The sequence below is a fragment of the Lycorma delicatula genome, chromosome 12, assembly GCF_047948215.1.
Source record: "Lycorma delicatula isolate Av1 chromosome 12, ASM4794821v1, whole genome shotgun sequence".
NCBI lineage: Eukaryota > Metazoa > Arthropoda > Insecta > Hemiptera > Fulgoridae > Lycorma > Lycorma delicatula.
The window spans coordinates 59239153-59264392 of record NC_134466.1 but is presented as its reverse complement, the minus strand read 5'-3'; the positions used below and the strand labels follow the sequence as shown (position 1 = coordinate 59264392).

At 28.7% G+C, this 25240-nt stretch overlaps 1 protein-coding gene across 1 annotated transcript in view; it reads right to left on the bottom strand.

The window, feature by feature from the left end:
- The window catches only part of jbug (filamin-type immunoglobulin domains fbug), a 302727-nt gene that overhangs the window by 11916 nt on the left and 265571 nt on the right, over positions 1–25240 (bottom strand). Inside the window, exons 33-41 of the mRNA XM_075380319.1 lie at positions 24154–24312; positions 21159–21380; positions 19970–20146; positions 17513–17752; positions 15926–16069; positions 12504–12680; positions 8910–9227; positions 5233–5367; positions 1748–2032 (exon numbers count right to left, since the gene is read on the bottom strand). Coding sequence (XP_075236434.1) covers positions 1748–2032; positions 5233–5367; positions 8910–9227; positions 12504–12680; positions 15926–16069; positions 17513–17752; positions 19970–20146; positions 21159–21380; positions 24154–24312 — 1857 coding nt within the window. The remainder of the gene's footprint in view (positions 1–1747; positions 2033–5232; positions 5368–8909; positions 9228–12503; positions 12681–15925; positions 16070–17512; positions 17753–19969; positions 20147–21158; positions 21381–24153; positions 24313–25240) is intronic.

Genomic DNA, 25240 nt, shown 5'->3' with positions numbered 1-25240 from the left:
TGCTAAATCTGATTGGTATTTAAACCCACATTTCTGTGAAAGGAAAATAAATTTCTTTCTTTTACATCAAAGTATTACCACATTCTATCAAACAGAAAAAGAATTTTATGAAAAAAGGTTATAAAAAATAAACTGAAACCTCTCTCTGCCCCCACAAAATTTCAGTACTTCTGGATTAAATTTAAAAAAATTTAATATTCATATATTTATAACAGGACTTTGCTTTAATCTACACCACTTTCTGAATTTATAATAATTTCTTCCTGTATATAAGTTCCAATTTTATAAAGAAAGTTAAAAATAACAGCTCTCTCTCTCTCTCTCTCTATGAATTATAAAACTTTTTTCATTTACTCATATTTGCAATAAATCCAGTCAATACTGCAAATTTCAACAATATATAAAGAAATAAGTAACATCATTTATTATATGGTAAAATAGTGTTTTTGTTATTATTATAAACATGCATTTTTCTAATGAAAATATTTATTTTTTTGAATTATAAATATAGAATTGAATGTGAAAGAACTTAACAACTTGAATGAAAGAAAAATAGAGGTATAATTGTCTCTCTTGTGTTGAAAAGAGAAATGTTTCTTGTGTAATTTTAGACGAAATGTTGGTAGTAGACAACATTTCTTCACTACCATTTGTCTTTTCATTTACTCATGGGGAAACAAATTGGTAACAATAAAATCCTGTAACAAACTCTGACAGCCACAATAAAAAAATAAAAATATTAAAGTTGATCAGTATACCCATGTCGAAATATACCATCCATAACTCAGTTGGTGAAAGTACAATCAAGGAGAAGATTTGTTATAACAATGAGTGTGGTGACATATAGCAAGAAATAAAAGATTGTTTTTATTTTTCATAATAAATTGCAGTTAAGTAATTGAAAAATTTACTTTATCAACAATGAAGTAGAAACTTTTTAACTGAATATCAATATGGGAACAATATCTAAATATTTAAAATGTAGTATTTTAAATTTATTAAAAAATCTTTTTGTGAAGATTTTCTACCAATAAACAGTTAGTATTTATATAACCAAAAAATAGTTATTTCAAAGAATTATATTAATATTATCATCTTACTTTTGTCTTCTCTCTTCTGACCACGCACTGTCAATTTATTTTTCCATCTCTTTGAAACCATTGAAATTCTGTAACAGTTTTCTGAACATTGTTCTATCATATATTATCTGTTCAGATATTAAAATTTTTTAGGTATTTCTGAACTACTGAGATCCATAAATTTCTATTATTTTAGTGTATACTGGTTGAAAATTTGTTCTGTGAGTTTGTTAACATTCATTCTCATTAAGTGGTTAAAGAATTTGGCTCCCTTTTTCTGATGGAATCTGATATTTTTTCAGTTTCACTGCATTTGTGAAGATTTTTTATTACTTCTGAAATTGTATTCATTTTCACCTATTCTTATTTTAACTCAACATTTTTTTAAATTATAAAGTATCTTTTTTTAATATTAAAAATCATTTATTTATTATTATAATTATTATTTATCTTAACTTCTGCTCCTTCCTTTGTCATAAATGTTTTTTTTTGTTTTCAAATCTCTTTAAAAATTACACATAGAAATTTGCAGCGCTTAGTAAAAATTTTGAAAAACATTATAGTAAAATTAAACTAAGAATTTATTTGCTGTAAAACTATTTCATGATATGAAAAACATATATTTAAAAACAGAAGGATAATAACTGTTAATCTGGCTAATAGATTACCTGGTCCGGCTTGGGAACCATCTATGGTGAATTCTGACTGCTGGTTACATACAGCACCTGCTAATCCTTTTCCAGTTAACATAACTCTAACTCCTCCAGTACCACCTTCAGCAAGACTATTGACGGGTGAAAGTGGTAAAGGAAACCCACCATAAGTGAGATGTAATGAGTGCGGTCCAGCAGTTCGAGGTGTTAAAGTTAGTTGTATTCTATCTGGAGTTAAATGTTCGATCGCCACAGGCAGCTTTGTATTATGTGGACCTTTACATTCAGCTACTAAATCTCCTATAATAATACAGACAGATTAAAGTTAATTATTTAAAAAATGTCTATTAACCCTTTACATGGAGTTATGTGACTCCATTATTTATTTATTTGGTATAACAGAACAGCTACTTAAGCCTTGGTTTATTGTACACTGAATACAAAAGAAAAAAAAAAATAATAACAAAACAACACAAATCAACATAATTGTCAAAACTATGCAAGTAGTTCCTTTGGACTTTAATGATTAATTTTTCATTTGATACAAAGCAGTCAACCCTCCCATTATACTCATTAGCAACATCTGTGCATCTGGCATTCGGAGACAAATCAGATTTTCACTCGGTTAGAAAAAGTCTGAAATTCCTTATCCCCATACAAGGAACACGTAGCACTAAGCCAGAGCAGTCATCAAACTGACCATGAAAACAAACGATCAAAGTGCAGCAAGTCAAAATATTGCCTTCTATCATTTAAACAAGGAAGACCAAGTTGTCAGTGAAGTTCATTAAATGTAAAATTGACAGGAAAATGGAATTTGCGCAGCAGCCATGAGATAAATTTTTCTTGGACATCCTCAATCATTGCAGATGTAAAATTTCTACCTTGGTTCCACACTACTGTAAGATACCGCAAATGACAATGTATCAACAATTTATACAGCGTGAGAGAGGTGAATAAATCTCTAAAATTCCTTGCCAACTACTGAATGAGACCAAGATTGCATCCTGCCTTGCTGACTATCTCCAGAACATGCCTGATCATGGAAAGTTTTTGGTTAAAAAGTATGCAGAGTAATACTCTTGGCCAAAAGTATTATTATTATTATTATTATTATTATTACTGATGTAATAATAATGACGAAGACTGTTCATAGTAATGAGGAAGCACTAGTGAAAAACAACACGCTAGTAAACACGTACTCTCCATTACAGTGATGGCAATAAACATACTATGTATCTTTGTAGTCTTCAATTGCAAGTTTTTAAGGAGTGAACTTAATATCTAAAAATGATAATCCTGATGACATTTTAAAAATAAAAAATCTGAACTATTTATTGATAACTGTGAAATTTTGTATAACAAAAATATCATTTTATATTATATATTTGTAGATTTATTGCACTTAAATTAATATTTTTAAGATTCATATAAACCACCTAGTATAGAATATTGAGATAAGTTAGAAATATCTTACCTTAATTTTATCACGAAAAAAATTAAGGTAAAAGTTTTAATGGTAAAATTAAGGTAAGATATTTCTTACCTCAATATTCTGTAACAGTGGTTTATATTATTATATCAAGAAGAAAACATTAACAAAAATACTGTATACAACTTATGAGCTATTTACTGAAAACTGTTTTATTCCTAAAACATTTATAATAACAGCCAACGTTGAAAAATTGCTATACACCTAAGAAGATATTTTTAAAACTGTTTATTTTGTAGATTAATAATTAATTATTTTTCTTTACAATCTATTAAAATAGAAACAATTGTTAACTTTGCAATAAATTACATGAAATAGTTTTTAAAAAACTGCAAACAAAATACATAATAGAAAGAGGGGAAAGATTCGTATGAACTAAAGCCAGTAATCACTTGGTATTTGTATATTAGAATAAATGTACATGATATTGCTAAAGAAAAACAATATTGTTAAATTCAAATTCTATAGATCTTAGCTGGCATAAAACTTTATAAAATAAACTTATTTAAAAACATATAATCTATCAGCTTGAATAAAATTTTTATTATATAATTATTATTACTTTAATTTTTATTCATTTTACATATATATTTTATAAAATATTTGATTATGAATCATAAAAAACTGGGAAAGAATTGTAAAATTTTCTTGGACTATCCCTTATGTTAACAAAATTTTAAAATGGAAATACTGTAATAAATTTAATTTAAACTTATTTAATCTATATATATATATATATATATAAAATTATACCACTTCTGTCTGTAACCATTTTGTGGCTGCAATACTAAACATATATTAAACAAACTTTACAGGGCCCATATCCACACTTTCAGGATCAAATTTCAAAACAAAAATTCAAAATTTAAACTAAAAAAAAAGGTTAAAAATGCCCCTTTTTTCACTATTTGGCAACATCAATATATATATATATTAAAAATTATCTCCTATACATTTGTCATCACCTAGCGGTTGCATTACTTAACATCTAAAATCCAAATTTTAAGGGTCATTATTCAAGGCTACAAGATGTATATACGTAGAAATAAGTTTTACTTAATTTGATTATATTCATGGTTAAAAATATAAATTAAAATAATCTATGCTTAAATATTAACATAAATAATCTGTAAATTAATTGACAACAGACTGCTTCTAGCAGGAGCCGTATGTAGCTGCCTGATGCAACACCATTTTCCATTGGAATCTGAATCCCCCAAAACTTTACAATTACTTTTTTTTTATTACATTTTTTGCATAGGTATTTCTTTCCATGTAAGTAACACACATTCTGAATATGCGTTAAATTGGACCATAGTATAATTTTTCAAAACATCTTGACCCCCAGTACCTCTAGTGCTGGGGTCAAGTGGGGTCTAATGGGTCAAAACTAATTCAAAAATCTTTGAGGACATGCGCACAACACCTGACCAAAGTTTCATCGCAATTGAATGAAGAAAAACAATAAAGTTTTTCATCACAATCAAAGATTAAAATTAAAATTGAAAAAAAAATTCAAAATTCTTAGTAAAAGGTTTTGGGTCTCTCAATTGAACTTCTTGACCAAATTGGCATTTTTAAAACAAATCATTTCAAAAAACTAAAAAAAAAAAAACAACTGTACTTTTCATTCTCACAGCAATAAAATATCGTAAAAGTTTAGTAAAACAATAAAAATTTAATATCATTAAATGCAGCATAAAAAAATTTAGACAGCAAAAGGATTTATTTTAAATCTGATGCTGATTTTATTTTTAAAAAAGCCTCAACTTGAGTGCACATATTTTTGTATGTCATTAGTAGAGAATAATTTTAATCGGTTTTCTTCAGTAGTACTCTGTGAATGTTATACACTGCTGCAATAAATTATAAAAAAACCATTATCTTTTACCAATTGATATTACACATAACACAAAGTACAGTATGTCTATAATTAAGGCTATAATTAAGGAAGCATTAGAAATAATATCATAAAATGTTAGATGATAAAGAAAGTGTAAAACAATACCTGGACCGGCTTGAGATACATCGAACGTCATTCTGGTTGGGGTGTGAACTATCAGTGGTAAACGACCACCAGACATATTATCACCAACTAGTCGGACTCTATCCACTGACACCACATATGCTCTAAATGGAGATCCTTAAAAAAAATTATTTTAAAAATAAATAGAATTATTAATGATGTTAATTGACTGTAATTTTCATTATAAAGAAAAAAATTATTTACAAAACAGTGCTTGATAAACAGGGATTAGCATCCTTCTTATGAGCAGATAGGGACAAATTTTAGAATATAACTAGTCATTAACTTAAAATATATTGTCCAAAAAACACAAAGATATAAATTTATTTTTAATATTTAAAAATACACAGCTCTTCTATTCACATTAAGAAATTTCTTTCATGTAATACAATCCTGATTTTCAATATTTCATAATAAACTACACTGAAAGATTTCTTTTTTTTCTTCCTTAATTTCATTATGGTTTTTTACAGTCACAAAGTTCTATAGTCGTCATATATATATATATATATATATATATATATATATACATTTCTATATTTACACACACTGTATATACAGTGATGGTAATCACTGCATTGGTCAGTATATATAGATGGATAAAGGTAGTAAAGACGGATATAAATGGCAATTACATCTACCATGTCCACTTCTTATTAAGTCTGGATCACAATTGTCTTGATTGACTAAAGCCCAGCACTTGCACATGGACAGCCTCTATCCATTGGCAGCTTTACTTTTCATCCCATGAGCTCTTCATTGTTTGATAATAATATATTTAATTATTTCAATAGCAAAAAAAAATTCAGCAATCCACCAAAGTAAAGAACCAAATAAGAGCTCTTACCTTATTTTATTCATTTTTATTATTCTCCCTTATGTATCAATAGCACTTTCGAGGAATTCCTCATCATCAGTTGAATAAAATTAAAATTTCAAAATTAAACATTAAAATATAAAAGTTATTACATATACAGGATCCGGCATACAAAATTGTCAGATTTATATGCTGGACCCTGTATAAAATATGTATACTCAAATAATTAATTTTTTTTAAAAACATCCTTGTCGTTAGCCACTAAATACAGCATTCTTACATGTGTAATCAAATAATTAAATTTAAAAAAAAATGTTATTATTTGACTACACATGCTTTACATGTAATAACTTTGATCTTTTAATTTTAATCAGCTGATGATTATATATCATCATTATTCTCCCTTATATATCAATAGCTCTTTTCGAGAATTCAAGGGAGAATAATAAAAAAAAAATCTTATGTGGACACCACATGACTTCCTTGTGCGCCTATTAAATTACATACACACTTTTAAAAGTACATAAAATTTTATTTCATTAATAACATTTGATATTTTTTCATATATATTTTTTTATTGTTATTATTGAATAATTATTTATCATAAATTTTGTTTTACAGAGGTTAAAAATTATTAATAAATTTAAAAAAAATTAAAAAAGAGATAAAGTTTAATTTGAACCAATGTATCTTTCTCCTTGTAGGATCCAAATATTTCATTAATCAAAATTTTATTTGGGTATAACTCTGTAACCAGTGAAAAACTCTCAATGAGGGCTTATTACTGCAATTGAAAAAGGCCAAAATCCAAATCTTTTTGGATTTTGGACACTTTTGGTTCAGTCAATTGCAATCAAAAGGAGAGTTACACAACTAGATGTTACAACAGTCCTGAATCCAAAATTTCAACATCCTACAGCATATCACTTTTGAGTTATGAGAGATAGATACGTATGTACATATGTCACACTGAAACTAGTCAAAATGGATTCAGGGATGGTCAAAATGGATATTTCCATTGAAATCTGAAAACCGGAATGTTTCACGATCACATTACTTTGTACAAGGAGGTAAAATAAGGTAAGAGGCTATTATTTGGTTCTGTACTGTGGTGGATTGCTGAATTTTGTTTTTGCTTTTGAATTAATTACTACAGAGGAAAATATGGACAATATAAAAATTGATCTTACTAAATTAATTTAATTATTTATCTTACAGTATATTGTTACGTCCAAAATATTGCAACTACATATTCAAACATCCCAACCCCGTAGGGGAAGACACCTGCCTTGTGATGCTTCCAGTTACCACCCCCCCATTCATAGTCCTGATGGACTTTAATGGGGGACACATATTCAAACAATTGCATATATATGGAGTATATATAATATTTATACAGAAATGATTACAAATTTTGGTATAGCTACAAATTGACATACAGATTTTTACAGCCATTTGATTCCAGTAGGGTAGCACGATATACATCTTATGGAACACCCTTGTGTACTAACTGTATAGACAGTACTTAATAAGCTGTTTAACAGTTTGGAGTGACTCACCACACTCAAAATCAGGATGATATACCCCATTTGTTCATAAGTAATTACATCTACCACGTCCAGTTCTTATACAATTAAGTCTGCACTACAATTGTCTTGGTTGACTAAAACCCCGGCACTTGTGCATGGACAAACACCTCTATCCATTAGCACCTGTAGTTTTCATCCCATGAGTTCTTCATTGTTTGATATTAAAATCCTCTTTTATTAGCTTTTGGGCCAGTTCCCATGCAGGTTTCTGAGATTTTAAGCGCTGATTAGTTAATCCACTAATTCTCATGTTGACTGGTGTCACTGTATTGATAATCTTTTTCTAAAGTAGTAAGAGTACATCCTGGCACCTGAGATGAGGTGGAGGTATATTAGTCAGTACTGGAAGCCATCTAATACGGGTAGAGGAGATATACCAATAATTGTTCTCATGATTTTATTTAACTCATTATGCATCTTACCAGTATGACAGCTATTCAACTGTGCAGGTATATAGTACTCAGACACAGAATAGGCCAAAGCTAATGCTGATGTTTGAAGTATGATTGCATCCACTCAGGTGCTTCCCCACCCAGCTAATGAATTATGTTGAGTACTCAATTTTGCCAGTATTCATAATATGTTGTTTGTAGGTCAGGGTTCTGTCATGCTGATGTACTTAAGAGTTGGATTGTGTCGCAGTTACTTTCCCACAAATGAGACTTTAGCGGCTTTCTGGCATCTCTATCGCTTAAATGGAAGCAGCTTATTTCTGTTTTAGTTGGGTTAGGTTTTAGACTCCAATTAATGAAGTATATACCAAGCAATCCCAGATCATCTTCAATCACACTTCCTTTTATATATATATATATATATATATATATATAAGAAACGAAGTGTCCTGACTGACTCATCAACAAATAGCAATTACTGAACTTCAGTAATTTTATTTAAAGAAAATATCTTTATTATATAATCCCTAAAACATTGTTAATATATATCAGTTTAGTTTTACGTAATACTTCGACCTGGATATCACTGAGTTTTTTATGCATACAGGCGTTCAATTTAACAAAATCATTAAAAATAATTACATATAAGAATGCATGGCAATAGCTGTCTTTATCAAGGATTCAAACATTTTTTTTGTACAAATTGGTTAATCAATAAGAATCGCTTCTTCACAATTTTTTTTTTTTAGAAAGAAAAAGATAGTATACTTTTTGAACATACCTTGTACATTTAATTTATGAGAATTAAATATAAAATATCTAAATTAAAAGTAACAATATGATATGGATATATCATCTTACCTGCAATAGGTTTTCCGTTGCACAATGTACTGATATCATAAACACCGACACAAGGAGGTACATATGTAATTTCATAATCAGTATTACTATCGACATTAGAATTACTGTTAGTATTACATCGCAAAATACTGACTTTACTAACAACTCCCTCAGGACCATCAATAGTTACATCAGGATGTGCGGATGCAGAGTTAATACCGCTGATACTACGGCATGATACATTAAATTTAGCTGGTACTTCTGACAAAGCACGAGTCAAACCTTGTCCCCATGCACGAGCAACGCCTGATTCCATAACAGTAAACGTTAATGGAGAATCTGTAAAAATAAAAATTAAAGAAATACTTAAAGATTATGAAATAAATTATTTATTCTAATCCTAAAATAATACATTTAAATGCCATAATAAAGAGGTTTAGACTTTAAAAAATTTAAGATTTTTCTAACTTTAACAAGAAAGAAATTTCAAAAATAAAATTTCTATAACTGTATTTTAACATGTAAACAAACATGTATCACATATTCAACTAAAGAAGTTAGAAAATCATGGTAGTGAAAGCAAGTCTGGGTAGAAATGATTATTCACTGGGCAAGAAATTTCTAACAAAATTAAGATGTACATAAACTCTTTTTTAATTTTAATCTCCTATATATTGATACATTTCAGAAGTTAAAACTAGTATTAAGTATTAATTTTTTACAATTTAATTTTAATTTTTACAGTAAGAAATCTGATGTAGAAGAGGTATGAATCCAGAAAGAAGTGACAGTGTTACTAAATATATATAAAACATTATTATAGTGTCACAATTAATTTATTATGATATAAGTGTATGAAATAGGAATTGATAACAACAAAGAGAAATGTAAAAGATTATGAGATGTGAAACCAGGATTCTACAGTAGTTTACAATTGGAACTTGCTTGAAATAAAAAGACATAATATCAAAGAACAAAGAAAAAAATAAGTGATATGGTATATTAAAAGAATACTGCCAGATAAGGAAGGAAAGAAAGAAGAATTATTGGATGTTTACTGACAACACTATCTGGAGGGAATATGAAGGAGTATACTTGATGTATAAAATTAAACAATAGAGGCATGAACAATGAAAGAATACACAAAATAATAAAAACTAATAACTTAAAAAAGAATAACAAAGGTGCTGGAAACATATGTTAAACAGCATAAGGAGTGTTTTTAAAGTAAAGGGTCAGTTTTTGTTGCCTATAAACACTATGTAAACGAATAGCGCTTGCAATCTTAGTTATTTCAATCAATAGACATTTATAATAGACAAAAATATTTTAGTTGTTTTGTGGTTAATCGTTTATTACTGATTCATTTATAATGAGTGCTACAATTTGTAATCCTTCTGAGTGTGAAGTACAAGGAGTAATCCAATTACTGAAGGCAAAACACAATTTTGTAACTGAAATTCACAGACAAATTTGCAATGTTTACGGGTTAAATATTAAGACTGATGCTAACGTAAGAAGGTGGTGCATTCATTTCGAGAAGGGCAACTGAATATTCATGATGAAGAATGTAGTGGTCAGCCAAGAACGAAAATGGACGATTTGATTAAAAAAGAAGATAAAATCTTAAGAAAATCAGCACTTCACCACATCACAATTGTGCTTGGTGTTTCACGATCTCTGACTTACGAAATTTTGATTAAAAAATTGTGTGCCGACTATGTTAACTAACATAATAAACAAAAAGATTACGCTGCAGCACATGAATTTTTGTGGCATTATGAAAATGAAAGTGATGAAAGCTGATCTCCATGGCAGAGTGTTAGTTTCTCGGCCTTTCATCCAAAGGTCCAGGATTTGAATCCTGGTCAGACATGGCATTTTTCATACGATACAAATTTCCATATTCATATTCTCATGTACAAGTTTTGTTGTAAGGTTATGTGGTGAATTAATTCATGAGTAAAAAAAAGAAGAATGTCTGATGATATTATCAGCGATAGAACCTGGATTTCTTAACTGAACATCAAAACAAAGCAGCATTTGTCATTTCCTAGACTAAAGATGTTCAAGCAATAACATTCGGCAAAGAGGCTGACAGGTTATTCATTTTTGGGACAAAAAGGATATCCTGCTTGTCGAATTTAGTATTTGTAAAATTACTTTGAATGCTGATATGTAATGCAAAACATTAAAAATCTTAGAAGAGCCATAAAAATCAAACGACATGGGATGCTATCTCATACGATTTTGTTTTTGCATGACAATGCCCAGCTACACATAGCAAATCAGACAGTGAGGCGACTAGAAAGATTTCATTGTAGAAACTTCAAAAATCCATTCTGATTTAGCTCCCAGTAATTTTTTTTTCTTCAGCTTAAACAGTGGCTTGCGTCACAAAGGTTTGACAACAATGATGAATTGAAATATGGAGTTACTAAGTGATTAAAAAAATGGTGGTGAAATTTCTTAAAGATGGAATAAAGAAGCTAGTGAAATGCTGTGAAAACTGTGTTAAAGTTGTCAGCAGCTGTATAGAAAAGTAATATATAAATGCCATTTTTATGCTTTAGTAATAAAGTTTGTTCATATTTTTCAGTTTTCCTTTTATTTTGAAAGCAGACTTTACTTTAGAAACATGTCTCATAGTAATTATCTGATTAATGACAAGCAGACGACAGAATTATCATTGGGAATTTAGCAAGTAGATATACATAATGAAAGAGATTTATTATATTGCACCATCAAAGAGGCTGATAAAGAGTAAAGTTATGCTAACCCTCCAGAGGCAGCAGTAAAGTATTTTTTTAAAATTATCTTACAAATTAATATACAGAAATATTTATTCCTTATAAAATCACACCCATTAAAATTTTGTTTACAATCATGTATATTGTAAACAAATATGATGAATACAATGGTGAGGGTTATATAATACATGTACGATGGATATTATGACAACATTTATAATTACATGATGGTAAAATAAATATTACTATTTCTAACGCTACTAAAAACATTATATTTTTACCAAAAGAAAACAAAAAACCAAACATATTCTTAAGTAGCAATATTTATTTACAAGCATTAAATTGAACATTTTTAATAATTTAAATGAAATAATTACATTAATAAAGCAAGAACTTTCTAATCTTTATATATATATTATAAGAAAATAATACTCTGCTTGAGATTTGCTAAAGATTCTATATTGAAAATCCTGTCATCTACAAATGTAAGCTAACACATAAATAACACGGTAGAAGGTTTTATATAGAATATGATGAAACACCAATGCTGTTAAATAAAGCTGGAAAAACTCTACCTGTCTTATACAAATGAATCAGTCACTTATCCAATGAAAAACCAGTTGTCTTATGTATGACGCTAATGCAAGGTACTGTTTTTAACAATTAAATTATGTTAAATGAGATTTAAAAATAACTCATCTAGTAGATTGTTTCTTTTTTTCAAACATCTTTATCTGCACCAGCCCATAATTTATAATAAAATCAAAATTAATAAAGTGAAGATAAAAAAAAACATAAAATGGAATGATTGTAATAAAATAAACAATGAGTTCTACAGCAGATATATAAAATAAATCATACTAACCAGGTATGCTGTCACCTCCATAAGTAATATGAAAACAATAATTTCCTGGTAATGATGGACATAACTCTATTAAATCGGCATCATCACCACAACTTTTCACTAATAATGGTAGATCTTGACCTAATGGACTTCGAACAGTAACATCCAACTCTGCAAATCCAGCGCTCTTCCTTAATACTAAAACAAAACAATAAACAATCACAGAGTCATAAGAATTATAATAATAAAGACTTTTTGTGGTGAAACAGTTAAAAAGTATAATTTAAGAAATCGTACAATAATTTTTTTGTATATGTTCTGTGAAAAGTACTTCTTGCTATTTGAATGAATGAAAATGACAGAATGCAAATAAACTTCAAAAGTCAGCAAAAAAATATTCTATTCACCCTAATTAAATAGTAATGGTGACCAGAAAACTTAATTCAGAAGTTACTCTACTAACCCTTTGAGTGCAGAGGTCAATTAATATTTTATCAGTCCTTGTGATAAAAAAGTGTACGTTAAGTTTACCCAATGGCTATATAAAAATACATAAATTATTACTACAGATACATTTATAAGGCTTCATTCATACAATCTTCTGTAACTTTGTAGAGCTATAAGTCTCTTGTGTTAGTCATTTACTGTTTTTGTTTGAAACATTTAGATATGCTCGTAAACAACCTTTTGTTTATTTTCAAGAATATACTGTATCTTTGTTTTATTGATGAAGAGAATTATTAATACATCAACTGACTTTAAAAAAGCTTCCATTCGTGGAAAATTCATTGGAATTGTATAGGGATCCAATGAACTACTTTGTAAGAAACAATGAAAATTTAGACTGCTGCAGAAGTGATTTTTTCTTTTAATAAGAACATATTGTTATATGTTGATAAAAAGCATTTATATTTTTTCAATGAGTAATGGTCATGGATCTTCAACCAGAAGACTCTAAAATATTAGTTATAAAAACTATCTTATTTTATTAAATACTTGTGTATTTAGCCAGAATTAAATGATTCAAATACCATCTCATAAAATAAAAAGCTATAATATTTAAAAGATCTTCCATAACTCAAAAGTAATGTATATTGATATATGCCTTTCTGACTGAAAATGGCAATATAGGCCTATAAAAATGACATAACATACACATTATAAATAATAAACATATATATTTGTATAGTCAATTAATATATTTTTTGTGTTGGAATGTTACTGGCTCTTGAGGCAATATAGGTTAGAAATAGTGGTCTGAGGGTGGAAAAAAAAGTTCCTACTAGAATATGCTATTAGTTTAAAAATGAAAAAAGAAATAAATAATTATATATATATATATATATATATATATATATATATATATATATATATATATATATATATATATATATATATATATAAATAAGAATTAAAAAATCACAGTTTCAAGTGACTTACATTCTAGTACACATTTCTTTGCCTGGTAGAGAAGTTATGTGTAGTCTGCTGCAACATTTCTTATAGTATTACCAAGATTACTCATTTAATCATATTTTGAGGTTTATTAATCTAAATATTTTAGACAGACCATAAGAAAAGCTGTACAGGCTGAAAGGCTAAGTAATCAATCTGGCCATTTGTCCTCATGGAATAAAAGATGTCTGGGAAATATTTTTTGCAGTACAGTTATTGATGTCCTTGATGTATGGATAGATAACCTTGTTTAAGATTGAAACTATATTGCTTGACTGTTAATCTGAAATCTGTGGATTAGGGAAAAGGAGTCCTACAGCACTGCAGTGTAACAGTTTGAATTAATTTTTTTATAACTGATAAGGGATTTATTCTCTTTCACTATGTATTGAGTAACATCTACATAAATCAAGTTCAGTTCATATATCCCCAAATCCATTCTCTTGCTTAGATGCTCATCTGAACACATATTTAATCTACAGTTCATCTCTTCTCTGTGTTGAGAATAGCTATTTGATGTCTTTTCCACTCAACAACTGTTTATATTATCTTATTTTGAATTTTAATTATTTATTTTTTTGTACGTTATATTCCTTCATTAACTGTGTAATATGATTTCTACTTAGTACAAGGGCCGTTTGGAATTTTTTTGGCTTGACAAGAAGTATAAGATTTTTTCACACCTGACAATCCAATACATTTAGACTAACGACTTTCCAATTTTTTAATACACTCAGTATAATGCGATTTGCTCAGTTTTACAAAATAAACGTTATCATCTCAGCTTTAACATTATCAATTGAAGTGAATGTTCATCTAATGAGCTATCTTTTTCTGGTTTGGAAAGAGGAAGTAATTGCTAAGAACAAAATCTGCACATGTAGAAGCATTTCGAAGCAAAGCTCTAACAGTTTTGTAGCAATAACCTGAGACGTCTGTATAGGTGCATTATCATAGTGAAAGAGAAAGAAATACTTTGTTTTTTGTCAGATGAGGACGTTTAGCCTGAACAGCACCTCTCAGTTGGCCCAATAGTGTTGCATAAAACTCCCCAGTGATGGTCCTGCCTTGTTCCCATTAAACCTATGAGAATCCCACACATCAAGAATCCCAAAAAAAAACTATATACATGACTTTTCCTACAGAGGAAACTGACTTTTATTTTTTTTTTTGTGTACTTGAACTTGCTCCCACCCACTGTTTGGTTTCTTGCGTTTAATAGTTAATCCATGTTTCATCTACTGTTATAAAGTGTCAAAGAAACTCGGTGGAATCTGTATATATAAGTCTAAACACGGAAGTTGAAGATGTGTTTTTCTTCAACTGTTTACAAACATGGCATCTATCAAAAGGAAAGCTTTTTCACATCCAAAACACTATGTAAAATATAATGGACACAATCTATTGAGATTTTTATAAACAAAGTACTTTATAATAGCTAGAACTTCAATTTTATCCATTTTTCAGAAAAAGTCAAATGTGTTTGCTTTACTTGATCATCACAAATAAGCAAATAAATGAACAACATCTGAAACTTCATAGCATATCATCTAAAGGATCATACTTAGCAAATAACATATTCATTATTTCATATTTGTGGGAGCTCTTTGTCAGAGCAAGTACTTTCCAAACGTTGTAGTAAAATTATCCACAGGATTGTTCACAGAGATCAATCAAAATTTATTATTCTAATTATAAAAACTAATTTAGATGAAACGTTAAAAGTCCTGTAATCTAAAACTGGATTACAATATTTCATACTGCACTTTGGTCTAATCTATGACCATATAAATTTTTTTTTAAATTTTATTATTTGATCCAAATTATTTAAAAAATGTAGTGGTCATTAAAAAAATATAAATGTAATCTAGGGCATAAGGGCAATTTATTCCTATAATAAACAATAAACAAACACAAATATACAAGAACGTGCACATACAAAACAATCTACTAATATATATATATATATATAAAACATTTTTACTCACATTTGAATGAAATATTTTCATTGACAGATACGCTGTTTGAAGCAAGATTTTCAATTTTAACTCTAGTTGCATCATATACTTGGCAATGATAGGGTGAGCCACGCACTGGTCTAGAGCCATGTAAAACTTCAATTTTGTATACTCCTAAAAAAACAAAAATATTTAATTAGTATAATATATACAGCAGAATAACAGGATCTTGCTTCTTAGATATTTATGTACCATGTCCAGCATGGATAAAAAGTTATAGCAACGTTGTAAAATGAAATTTTTAGTGAAACACAGGAAGAACCAAAAAGACGAGTATGAATTATTAACTATGGTGTATAGTAGAAATATTATGAACCAGGTGACCTTTTACAAGTGGTATAAAGCATTCGAGGAGGATAAAGACAGCATCAATGACAAGCCACAAGATGGGTGGCCTGCAACGTCTTGCACCAAGGTTGTAAAGAATATAGCTGCTGCTATCATCTGCCAAGAATGACGAATTACCATTAGGGAGCTTGCCGCATGTCTAGACATTCCAGTTGGCAGCACATTTTTGATTTTGTACGATGATTTGGCCATGCAACACATGTCTTGCAGATAGGTGCTGTGTCTGCCCACACCGAAGCAAATGAACAAATGAATCAAATCATAACCCCAGATGAATCTTGGATGTATTACTACAATCCGGAATTGAAACAACAAAGTTCTCAATGGAAAAGGGTGCAGTCACCACCTCTGAAAAAGCAAGGATGAGTTGCAGTGCTAGTAAGGTTATGATGATAATCTTCTTCGATTCCAAGGGTTTTTTTGTACCAACATGCTGTCCCTCAAGGCCAGAAGGTTATGACAGATTATTTCGGTTTTGATCATTTTAACAATTTCAGCCATATCACAGCTGTTTATCAAATGTGAACAAATGTTCATTTTATTCACAATAAAAGGTTTTTCATCCTTTCTTTTTTCTTCTGTTTAGCCTCTGGAGCCATCATAAGGTATTACTTCAAAGAATGATATATATGAATATAAATGAAGTATAGTCTGAAGTGTGTGTAAAAATTAAAAGATTTTTAATCTTTTATTCATAAATTTTGGAATTTACAAAGGTAAAATTTTCAAAATTATTTATTTTGTAGTACACCAAATTTAATTAAAATATCTTAATTTGTTCAGAAGACATACATTTTTATTAAAAAAAAAAACATTGTAAATAAAGCAAGATTGATGATTTGTCCAAACAAGCATTTTTGTTTATTTTGATAATCTGAATCAGCCGCTTTTTTTAGTCAACACCTTCTGGGACAACTATCTATATATAAATATTTATTTTGTATATGATTGTTAACCATAATGCTAATGAAAGTATTATCTCAAGGTCGACTACAAAAGTAGAGTAATTAAATAATATTTCGTAGAAATATGATGATAAGCTTATTTCCATAGTGAAGTGATAATTTTTGTGCCTTTTATCCAGAGGTTGTTGGTTTGAATCCCTTTCTTAAAGGTAATTTTACATACTTAACAAAATTCATTATCATCCATCATAACTATTATTGGTAATATCAGCCTGCTGATAATATAAATGAAAAAATAATTTACCTGTGTGAGAAGGTGTAAATTCAGCCATGAGGTTTCCATCTTTTTGTTGATAACATCTAACTGGTACTGCATTTCCTTGTGGACCAGTAACAATTACATCGAATTCATGCGCCGGTTTACCAGCAGTCTCGATTACAAAATGTGTTACTCTGCCCGCTCGAGATTGATAAAGACCTAACCCTGTTGCACATACATCTCGACCAACACCCGGATCGGTCACACAAACTTCCATTGGACAACCTAATAACCCCCAAAAAAAATTACATAGCAAAGTAAAATAGGAAAGATTATACACATTATCTTTAAAATTTATTACTAATAACTTATATTACTTATTAGTAACAAGAGAAAACAGTAATTTATAAAAAAAATATCAAAATAATGCACTAATAACAAATCTAAACTGACTGCCAAAGGTACAACATATAAAGCACAATCTTTACTTAGAAAATAAAATACATTTTATAATCCTATAAATAATTTTTACAAAATTTCTTCCCATCAAGCCCAAAAAAAAAAAAATAAAGAATGCTTGTGGGTAGAGTTAATCAGTAACTTCTCATCAACTATTCAAATTCAGTAAATTTATTTTAAATTAATTCTGCTTAAAGCAAGTATATAAATATAAATAAAATATTAATATTTTATTTAGAGTTTAAAATGTGTAAATGGAAAATTTTATCAAATATAAAATTTATAATTTAGGTTTTGAAATGCAAGTTAAGTTCAACCAGCAGAAATTTATTAAAATAAAAAGGGAAATATTTAGTGATCAATATATATAAAATGGTACATGTTCAAAGTAAGTAAGAAAGAATGAATGTGAATTTTTAAAGTTTAATTTGGATAATGTTCCCTTATGATTGAACAACTAAAATAAAAGAATCAATAATAAAATTAATAAGGATAGATAATTTCACTATAGATTACATAGTTTATTCCTCAAAATTTAAGGTCTCTTTTATACAAAGTAATCCAATGATCATCTTATATTAAAAAATACTCGTATTTGTATCAAATACTTAAAAGCAAATGACAAAGTTCTTGTTTAGCTTAAGCAACAGGACCATGGATTTCTTAATCATATAGTAATGGGTGCAGAAGTTTCTTGTAATAGAAAGTATATAGTAATAAGTAATAGAAAGTTAGTAGATGGTTTGGACAATAGGAATCATTACATTTGAATGAACAAAAGAGTAGGTCGACTGATGTTACTACATGCAGGTCAGTCCTAGACCCGTCGGTATAAATACTGCTGGGGAACAGAGCAAACATCGAGTTTGGTACATAACAAATGCGAGGATGTGTGTGAGAGCATTAGAAATGAGTGTGTGGTAATAGTTGGGTGTATGAGCAAAGAGTGTATTACTCTAGAGTACTCCATTTTGGGATAGTGTTTTTGTTGGTGGTTAAGTACAGGAAGCTGTACTTAACCGCCGGTTTAAGTACAGCTTAACCGGTGAGTTTGTTGTGAACATGAACAAGATGAGATAATTCATTGATAGAAGTATAAACCAGTTTCCTTTTATAAATATTAGAAGAAAATTATTCTCTTCTATAAAGTTTATTATTGATTTTATAATTGTTAACTTAATTGTTAGTGTAATACAATAATAATCCAGTCAATGATATGGTTTGGAAGAATTCAGGAAATTTTTCAAAACTGAAGAAAGTGAAACAAATTGTAAGCATAAGGAAAGTGATAGTAAGTTTTTCGGGAAATAAATTCCTTTTTGTTGATTTCATGATAAATACAGCTTAATGTAATAATTAACAAACCGTGTCGCATAATAAAAAACTAACGACAAGGTTAACAGTTAACTGTTAACTGTTAACAGAATTGTTTATTTCATGATAACGCTCACCTACACTTGAATGCAAGAACTCAAATATTGCTTAATAATTTAAGCAGCAAATAATTAAAGAACCAACTATACATTCATGATCTGACCTCGTGGATTATAATTATTTTATAAATCATACAAATTGTTAAGAAAAAACATTTTTGTAAAAGTTACAAGTTAAAAAATGTTTAAATTTTAAAATACTCATTTTAAAAATAAAGAATTTTTGTTGTAAGTAAACAAATTTTATTTATTTTTTTAAAATCATTACTTGATTTAAATTTATTACAATCAGATATCTGTTACTTTTTGGAAAGTCCTCACATAATTAAAAGAATAGTTTTTTAAACATTTCTTGATTTAAGGGATTATTAAAAAGAAAAAAAATTCTATCAGTTCATCAGTATGATAATCATAAATAATGAATATCTCAAAATGTACTGGAGATAGAAAAATTAAAAAAAAACAAACAAACATTTTTATTAACTCAAATGAACACAAAAACAAAAATTAATATTTTAAATACAGATTTATACTATTAAATGTTATTTTCAACAAATACAATACGTGCAAGCACAAGCACGCGCACATCAACACACGCACATCTAATTACCTGCAATATTCATATTATTATATTTAACAATAACTCTATGTGGAATAGCAACTTGAGGATGGTAAACAACTTGATATAATCCAGGTGTATCTAATTCTCTTAATGTGTGTTTAACTTCATTACCAGCAGCTCTAATATTAACAGACAATGCTCCAGAACCAGCGCCTCTTGTGTCAACTGAAACATAAAAAGATTGAATTGTAACACTTATAAATTGAAGTATTAATATTTTAACAAAAAAATAAAATCTATTTTCTTACAATATATATTCAAAACAGTTGAGTAGGAAACCTACTCAACTGTTTTGAATAAAAAGAATACTAAAAATAAAAATGAATATTGTTTCTATAAAATTTATTTAAAACAAATTGATTGGAAGATCGTTTAAATTGTTAGGTAGCTTATTAAATTTAAAAAAAATATATATATATATATTAATGATTATACGATAGGTTATCCAGAAAGTTGTTAAGGACTGTTAAAAAAGATCAAAAACATACGTAACATTTTTATTGCTCTTTGAATTAGAAATCTTTCTTTGCTTTGCTATTGGTATTATGATATTGCTATTGGGATGATTAAAATGTTCCCACCAGAAGGTCATTATACAATATTTTGTTGGGGCAGCAGCACATGGGAAGGATTGCAGTGAATCAGTACAACCCTCCTCGGGTAAGCAAGTTATGTAGCTTGTTCTAGATACATAACACAATTTTTATACTATTGATCAACGCAAGAATCAACAAGAAAAACTTCTTTTTTGTCCTACATGATCTTCCAAGTTGAAAATAATGGCTTACACTCTGTCTTTCTGGACAACGAAGTATATCACCCATCCATATATTATTTTTTCACTTTGTGTTACAGTGAATTTCAACCAGTTTAATGTTCCTTGCACTCAAGAAATGAATTGCAGATCCAATTTTACATGTGGCAGTGTCAAGATATTACAAGCACACATTAAGAAGGATAAAGATTACAAAACTGAATATGAATGAGGTCAATCTCTTCCTAATTATCAGGTAAACTCTGCACATATACATAGAATTGTGATGGTATTGCTGCAGCGGGAATATTTAGAAACGTTACTTACTTTCTAAATATATCTCACATTAATTTTGAAAAGACATAAGATTGGTCCTGTGATTTCTAGTATTAAATTTAAAAAATTAAGATAAAACAGAAATACCTTTAAATGTAGCAGCTCGATGACAAAATGCTTCAGTCAGATCTGTCAATTTAACTTGTAATGGATCAAATACTTGAACAGCAAATGGTTGTTTTGTAATAGGTTGTTTACGCTGTAAAACAGTTACACTATGAGTTCCAACAGTAACAGGACGATATTTTGCTCTAAATAAACCAGTATCAAGTTTATCAATAGTAACAGGTACTCTTGTGCCATCAGGACCTGTTTAAAACAAAAAGAAATAATTAATAAACAAGTACGGCTTTTTTTTAACTGTTAAATCCTCTTTAAATGTGTTCTAGATAAAGTCATAAAATGGAGGAAAACACTGAAACTGGAATATGGTGGAAACAACAAAATAAGTTTATAAAAAGGAATAATTTAGAAACAGATGTTTTACCTTCAGGGACAATCAGACAATAATTACAAACTACTTTGAAATAGAAAAATTCAAACAGAGATGATAAAAAAATTGCAGAAGAAAAAATGGGATACAAATCTCTTATGAAGAAACAGAATATAAGAGGAATATTAAAAATAAGTCAAAATTTCTAAAATCTAATTATGATAAAAATTAAAATAATTGAAATATCTCAAAGAAATAATTATACTCTGGACTGCCTAAATATTAAAACTGGAAATTTTGCTCAAACATTTCTATGTATTTATTAAATTAAATTTTCAACTTATTCAGACAAGAGAGTAGTATTTACTACAATTTTAAAATTCAACTTCATTGTAGGTACTTGAAATCTGGTACGGTACTAATACTAAATGAGTTCTTTACAGTACTGATTAGAGTTAGGTGTAGAGATATAATAAAGTTAATTTTTTTTAGAGTTTTTGTTATACATTTCCAAAACTGATAACTAAGAACTGATCAAACTTGCAAAAAAAATTCATCTACATATATTCTAGCTTCTGTTAAATTTTTATCTTGATCCAACACCATTGTATGCCACACCCAAAATAGTTTTTTAAAATTTTTCTTAATATTTCTAAACCAGCTATACCGTTAGATTCAAAATTATGCTGAAGTATTTACCTGCATGTCATCTTTTTATTAAGTTTAAATTTTAAACCCTACAGGTAAGTGGTAAGGTGGTATCCAATTTTACTTTTAATTAGTTTTTCTAATCATTAAATAAATTTTATACTAAAGTGCAAAGTTTAATTAAAATACAAGGCGATTACAAATAAAAGATATACTTTCGATAGCTTATTAAAAATTTATTTTTTAAGAGTTGAGATGATTACTTACATAATTATATAGAAGAATCCTTAAGAAGTTTTTATTTATAAATGTTCAACACCATTTGTAAAAAGGCAGATAACACGGTGGTCGAATTTGTCCCAAACTCATGCAAGCATATGTCAATCAACAGCAGCAACAGCAGTTGTGATGCATTATTTTAAGTCATCGATATCAATAGGAAGGGGTGGTACAAAAACTTCTTTTACATAATCCCATAAAAAGTAGTTATACTTAAGTTTGCACTACGCGGTGGCGAACACTTTAACACCATGTTTTCTTCACTTGCTTGGCCAATCCATCATCTGGGAAGGCATTCATCCAGATAATTTCTGACCTGTAAATGCCAATGAGGTGAAGCTTCATCTTGTACAAAAACAAATCTTCCTTAAGTTGAGGCATTAGCCATTCACTTAACATGTCCAGACAAATTACTCTGGTTACTGTCAATTCAAGAAAAAAGTATGGCCTGTACACCCTTGCATGAGGTACAGCGCAAAACATGTTCGCTTTAGGGGAATCATGTATATGTTGTAACCTTTCTTTTGGGTTTCCTGTATCCCATATTCTTACATTATGTCTATTAACTTTAACAGGAAATCTTCTAGCACTTTTCTTTTTACACAGATACCCTGTGTTTTGAAACTGTTTATTCCAGCTGTAGATTGATTTTCTTGTTGCTGGTGATTTACCATATATTTTTTTGGAACGTTGCTGCACACAACAGTAACCAAGATTGTTTTGACCAATTCAAATACACAGAAAGCTTTCTCTATTGCAGTATCAGCCATCTTTAAGACTGATAACATGACTCCTCAATCAGTGACATTAGCATCAGAGCAGATATTCCAACATAAACTTTAAAAAATTCCCTGTAAAACTATATCATTTACTGTATTCACATACACAAGCTTAATCTTTTATAAGCTATCAAAAGCGTATATTTCATTTGTAATTATCCTCTATTTCTTTGTAAGGGAATTATACAAGAGGATATTTGTTTTTGAAAGAGGTAAACATTCCTAAAGGCAGCATCTGTTTCACAGAGTGAAATATTGTCAGAATCTTTGGAACAACCTTGTAGAAATCTATTATTACTTTTTTCCATTTTATTTTATAACTGATCTGATTAAGTAATAATAATAATAGTTGTTAAATTTAAAAACATTGGTGTATTTATTAATAAAAACCTGTCAATGATAAAGCTAGGATAGTAATGCATTGCTCTGCTGAATATTTTATTTACCAGACAGATAGAAATTAATTATTAATGAATTCATATAATAACAATCTATAACTTATTGTTTAAAATTTATAATATGAGTAAATTATTAACAAAATATACCTGAAAAAAATATATAGATTTTATTAAAGAAACCTAATTTTTAATGAAAGTACTTTTATAGGATTCTGCATTCTCAGTCATAATTGAAGTATTTATTAAAACTGCATATTAAAAATTCTAAACTAATGAAAAGTGCTGCTATCTGCTGCAGTTTTTATAAGACTGTCCCTCAAACACTGTCTGATGATGGTTTATCAAATTGAAATTTTGTTTGTATGTATATATGTAATATATTTCTAATATTTAATTTTATGTCATGTTTTTTTAAAAAAGAATGTTAAAAATATAATGGAATAAAGAAGTTACTGGTCGAGTATCCGATTAATGGTTTGAAAATTTTGTTTACAGTGAAAACATTAAACATCGATGAAAAAAATAATAAATATAAATAACAATACCGATAACTTGTGCATCAATTGAGCCTGGTTCAGGGGTATGTGGATTGATTTCAAAATAAGCGACTGCACCAAGAACAACCTGATTTAAACCTTCACCTCGAGCTGTAGCCGTTGCTTTTTTGCCAGGCAATTCCAATACCTCACACCGCAATGGACTTCCTGTTAACAGTAATCATAAATTATAATAATAAATTCATTAATCAAAACGTATACAATTAAACATATTCATAGAAAAAGGAAAAAAGGAGTTCTCTGGTAATTTCTGTGGAATCAGTAACGGAAACAACTGGCTGGGTGTACATAAAAAAAAAAGAAGAAAAAACTGAAATGCATACAGAAAATATACAAGAACCAAGTGGTTTAACAGAAAAGACTTATAAAGAAATATTTTATCTTAAAAAATTACTAGAAAAACAGCCAGTGTGGGACTTGTTTCTTAACTTTTATGACTGCCGTAGCACTTACGTGACTGCAAATTATAATCTGCACAGACTATAGTCGCATAGACTTGTTTTTAAACTTTATCATCTAGTACTATTGTGTTAATGCAACTAATATAATTCTTTCACAGACATGTGCAGCGCTCTGGCTTCAAAAATAACTATTTTCACTATCAATAAATTGCAGCTCGTAGCTGGAAATAGAGAAAATAAAATCATGTTACCAGCGTTCTAAAAGCCTATTAGGTTATCTGAAGATATACGTGTTAATTTTTATCTTTTATTTGGTGGATTTATTTCACTTGAAGTTGTAATTGGCATTTCAGATTCAATTTCTGTTTGTTGTTGATTATTATTATTATTATTAGAAGTTGATGCAGTTCCACTACCAATAAACACACTAAAACTAACATCATTCGCAGACATGTTATTATGATAAGCAAAAGTATCACTAGAATATTTGTTTTCATGCTCATCTCTGACTTTTTGTTTAGTAAAATTTCAATTATTCACTCATATTACATAAATTCTGAGATTTGTCCATATAATGAGAAGTAATAAATCCTGGACACGAATGCGATGAATCTGCCATGTTTACTAACAGTTTTTAATCTAGTCTATCCATGAATTATGATTTACAGCACGTT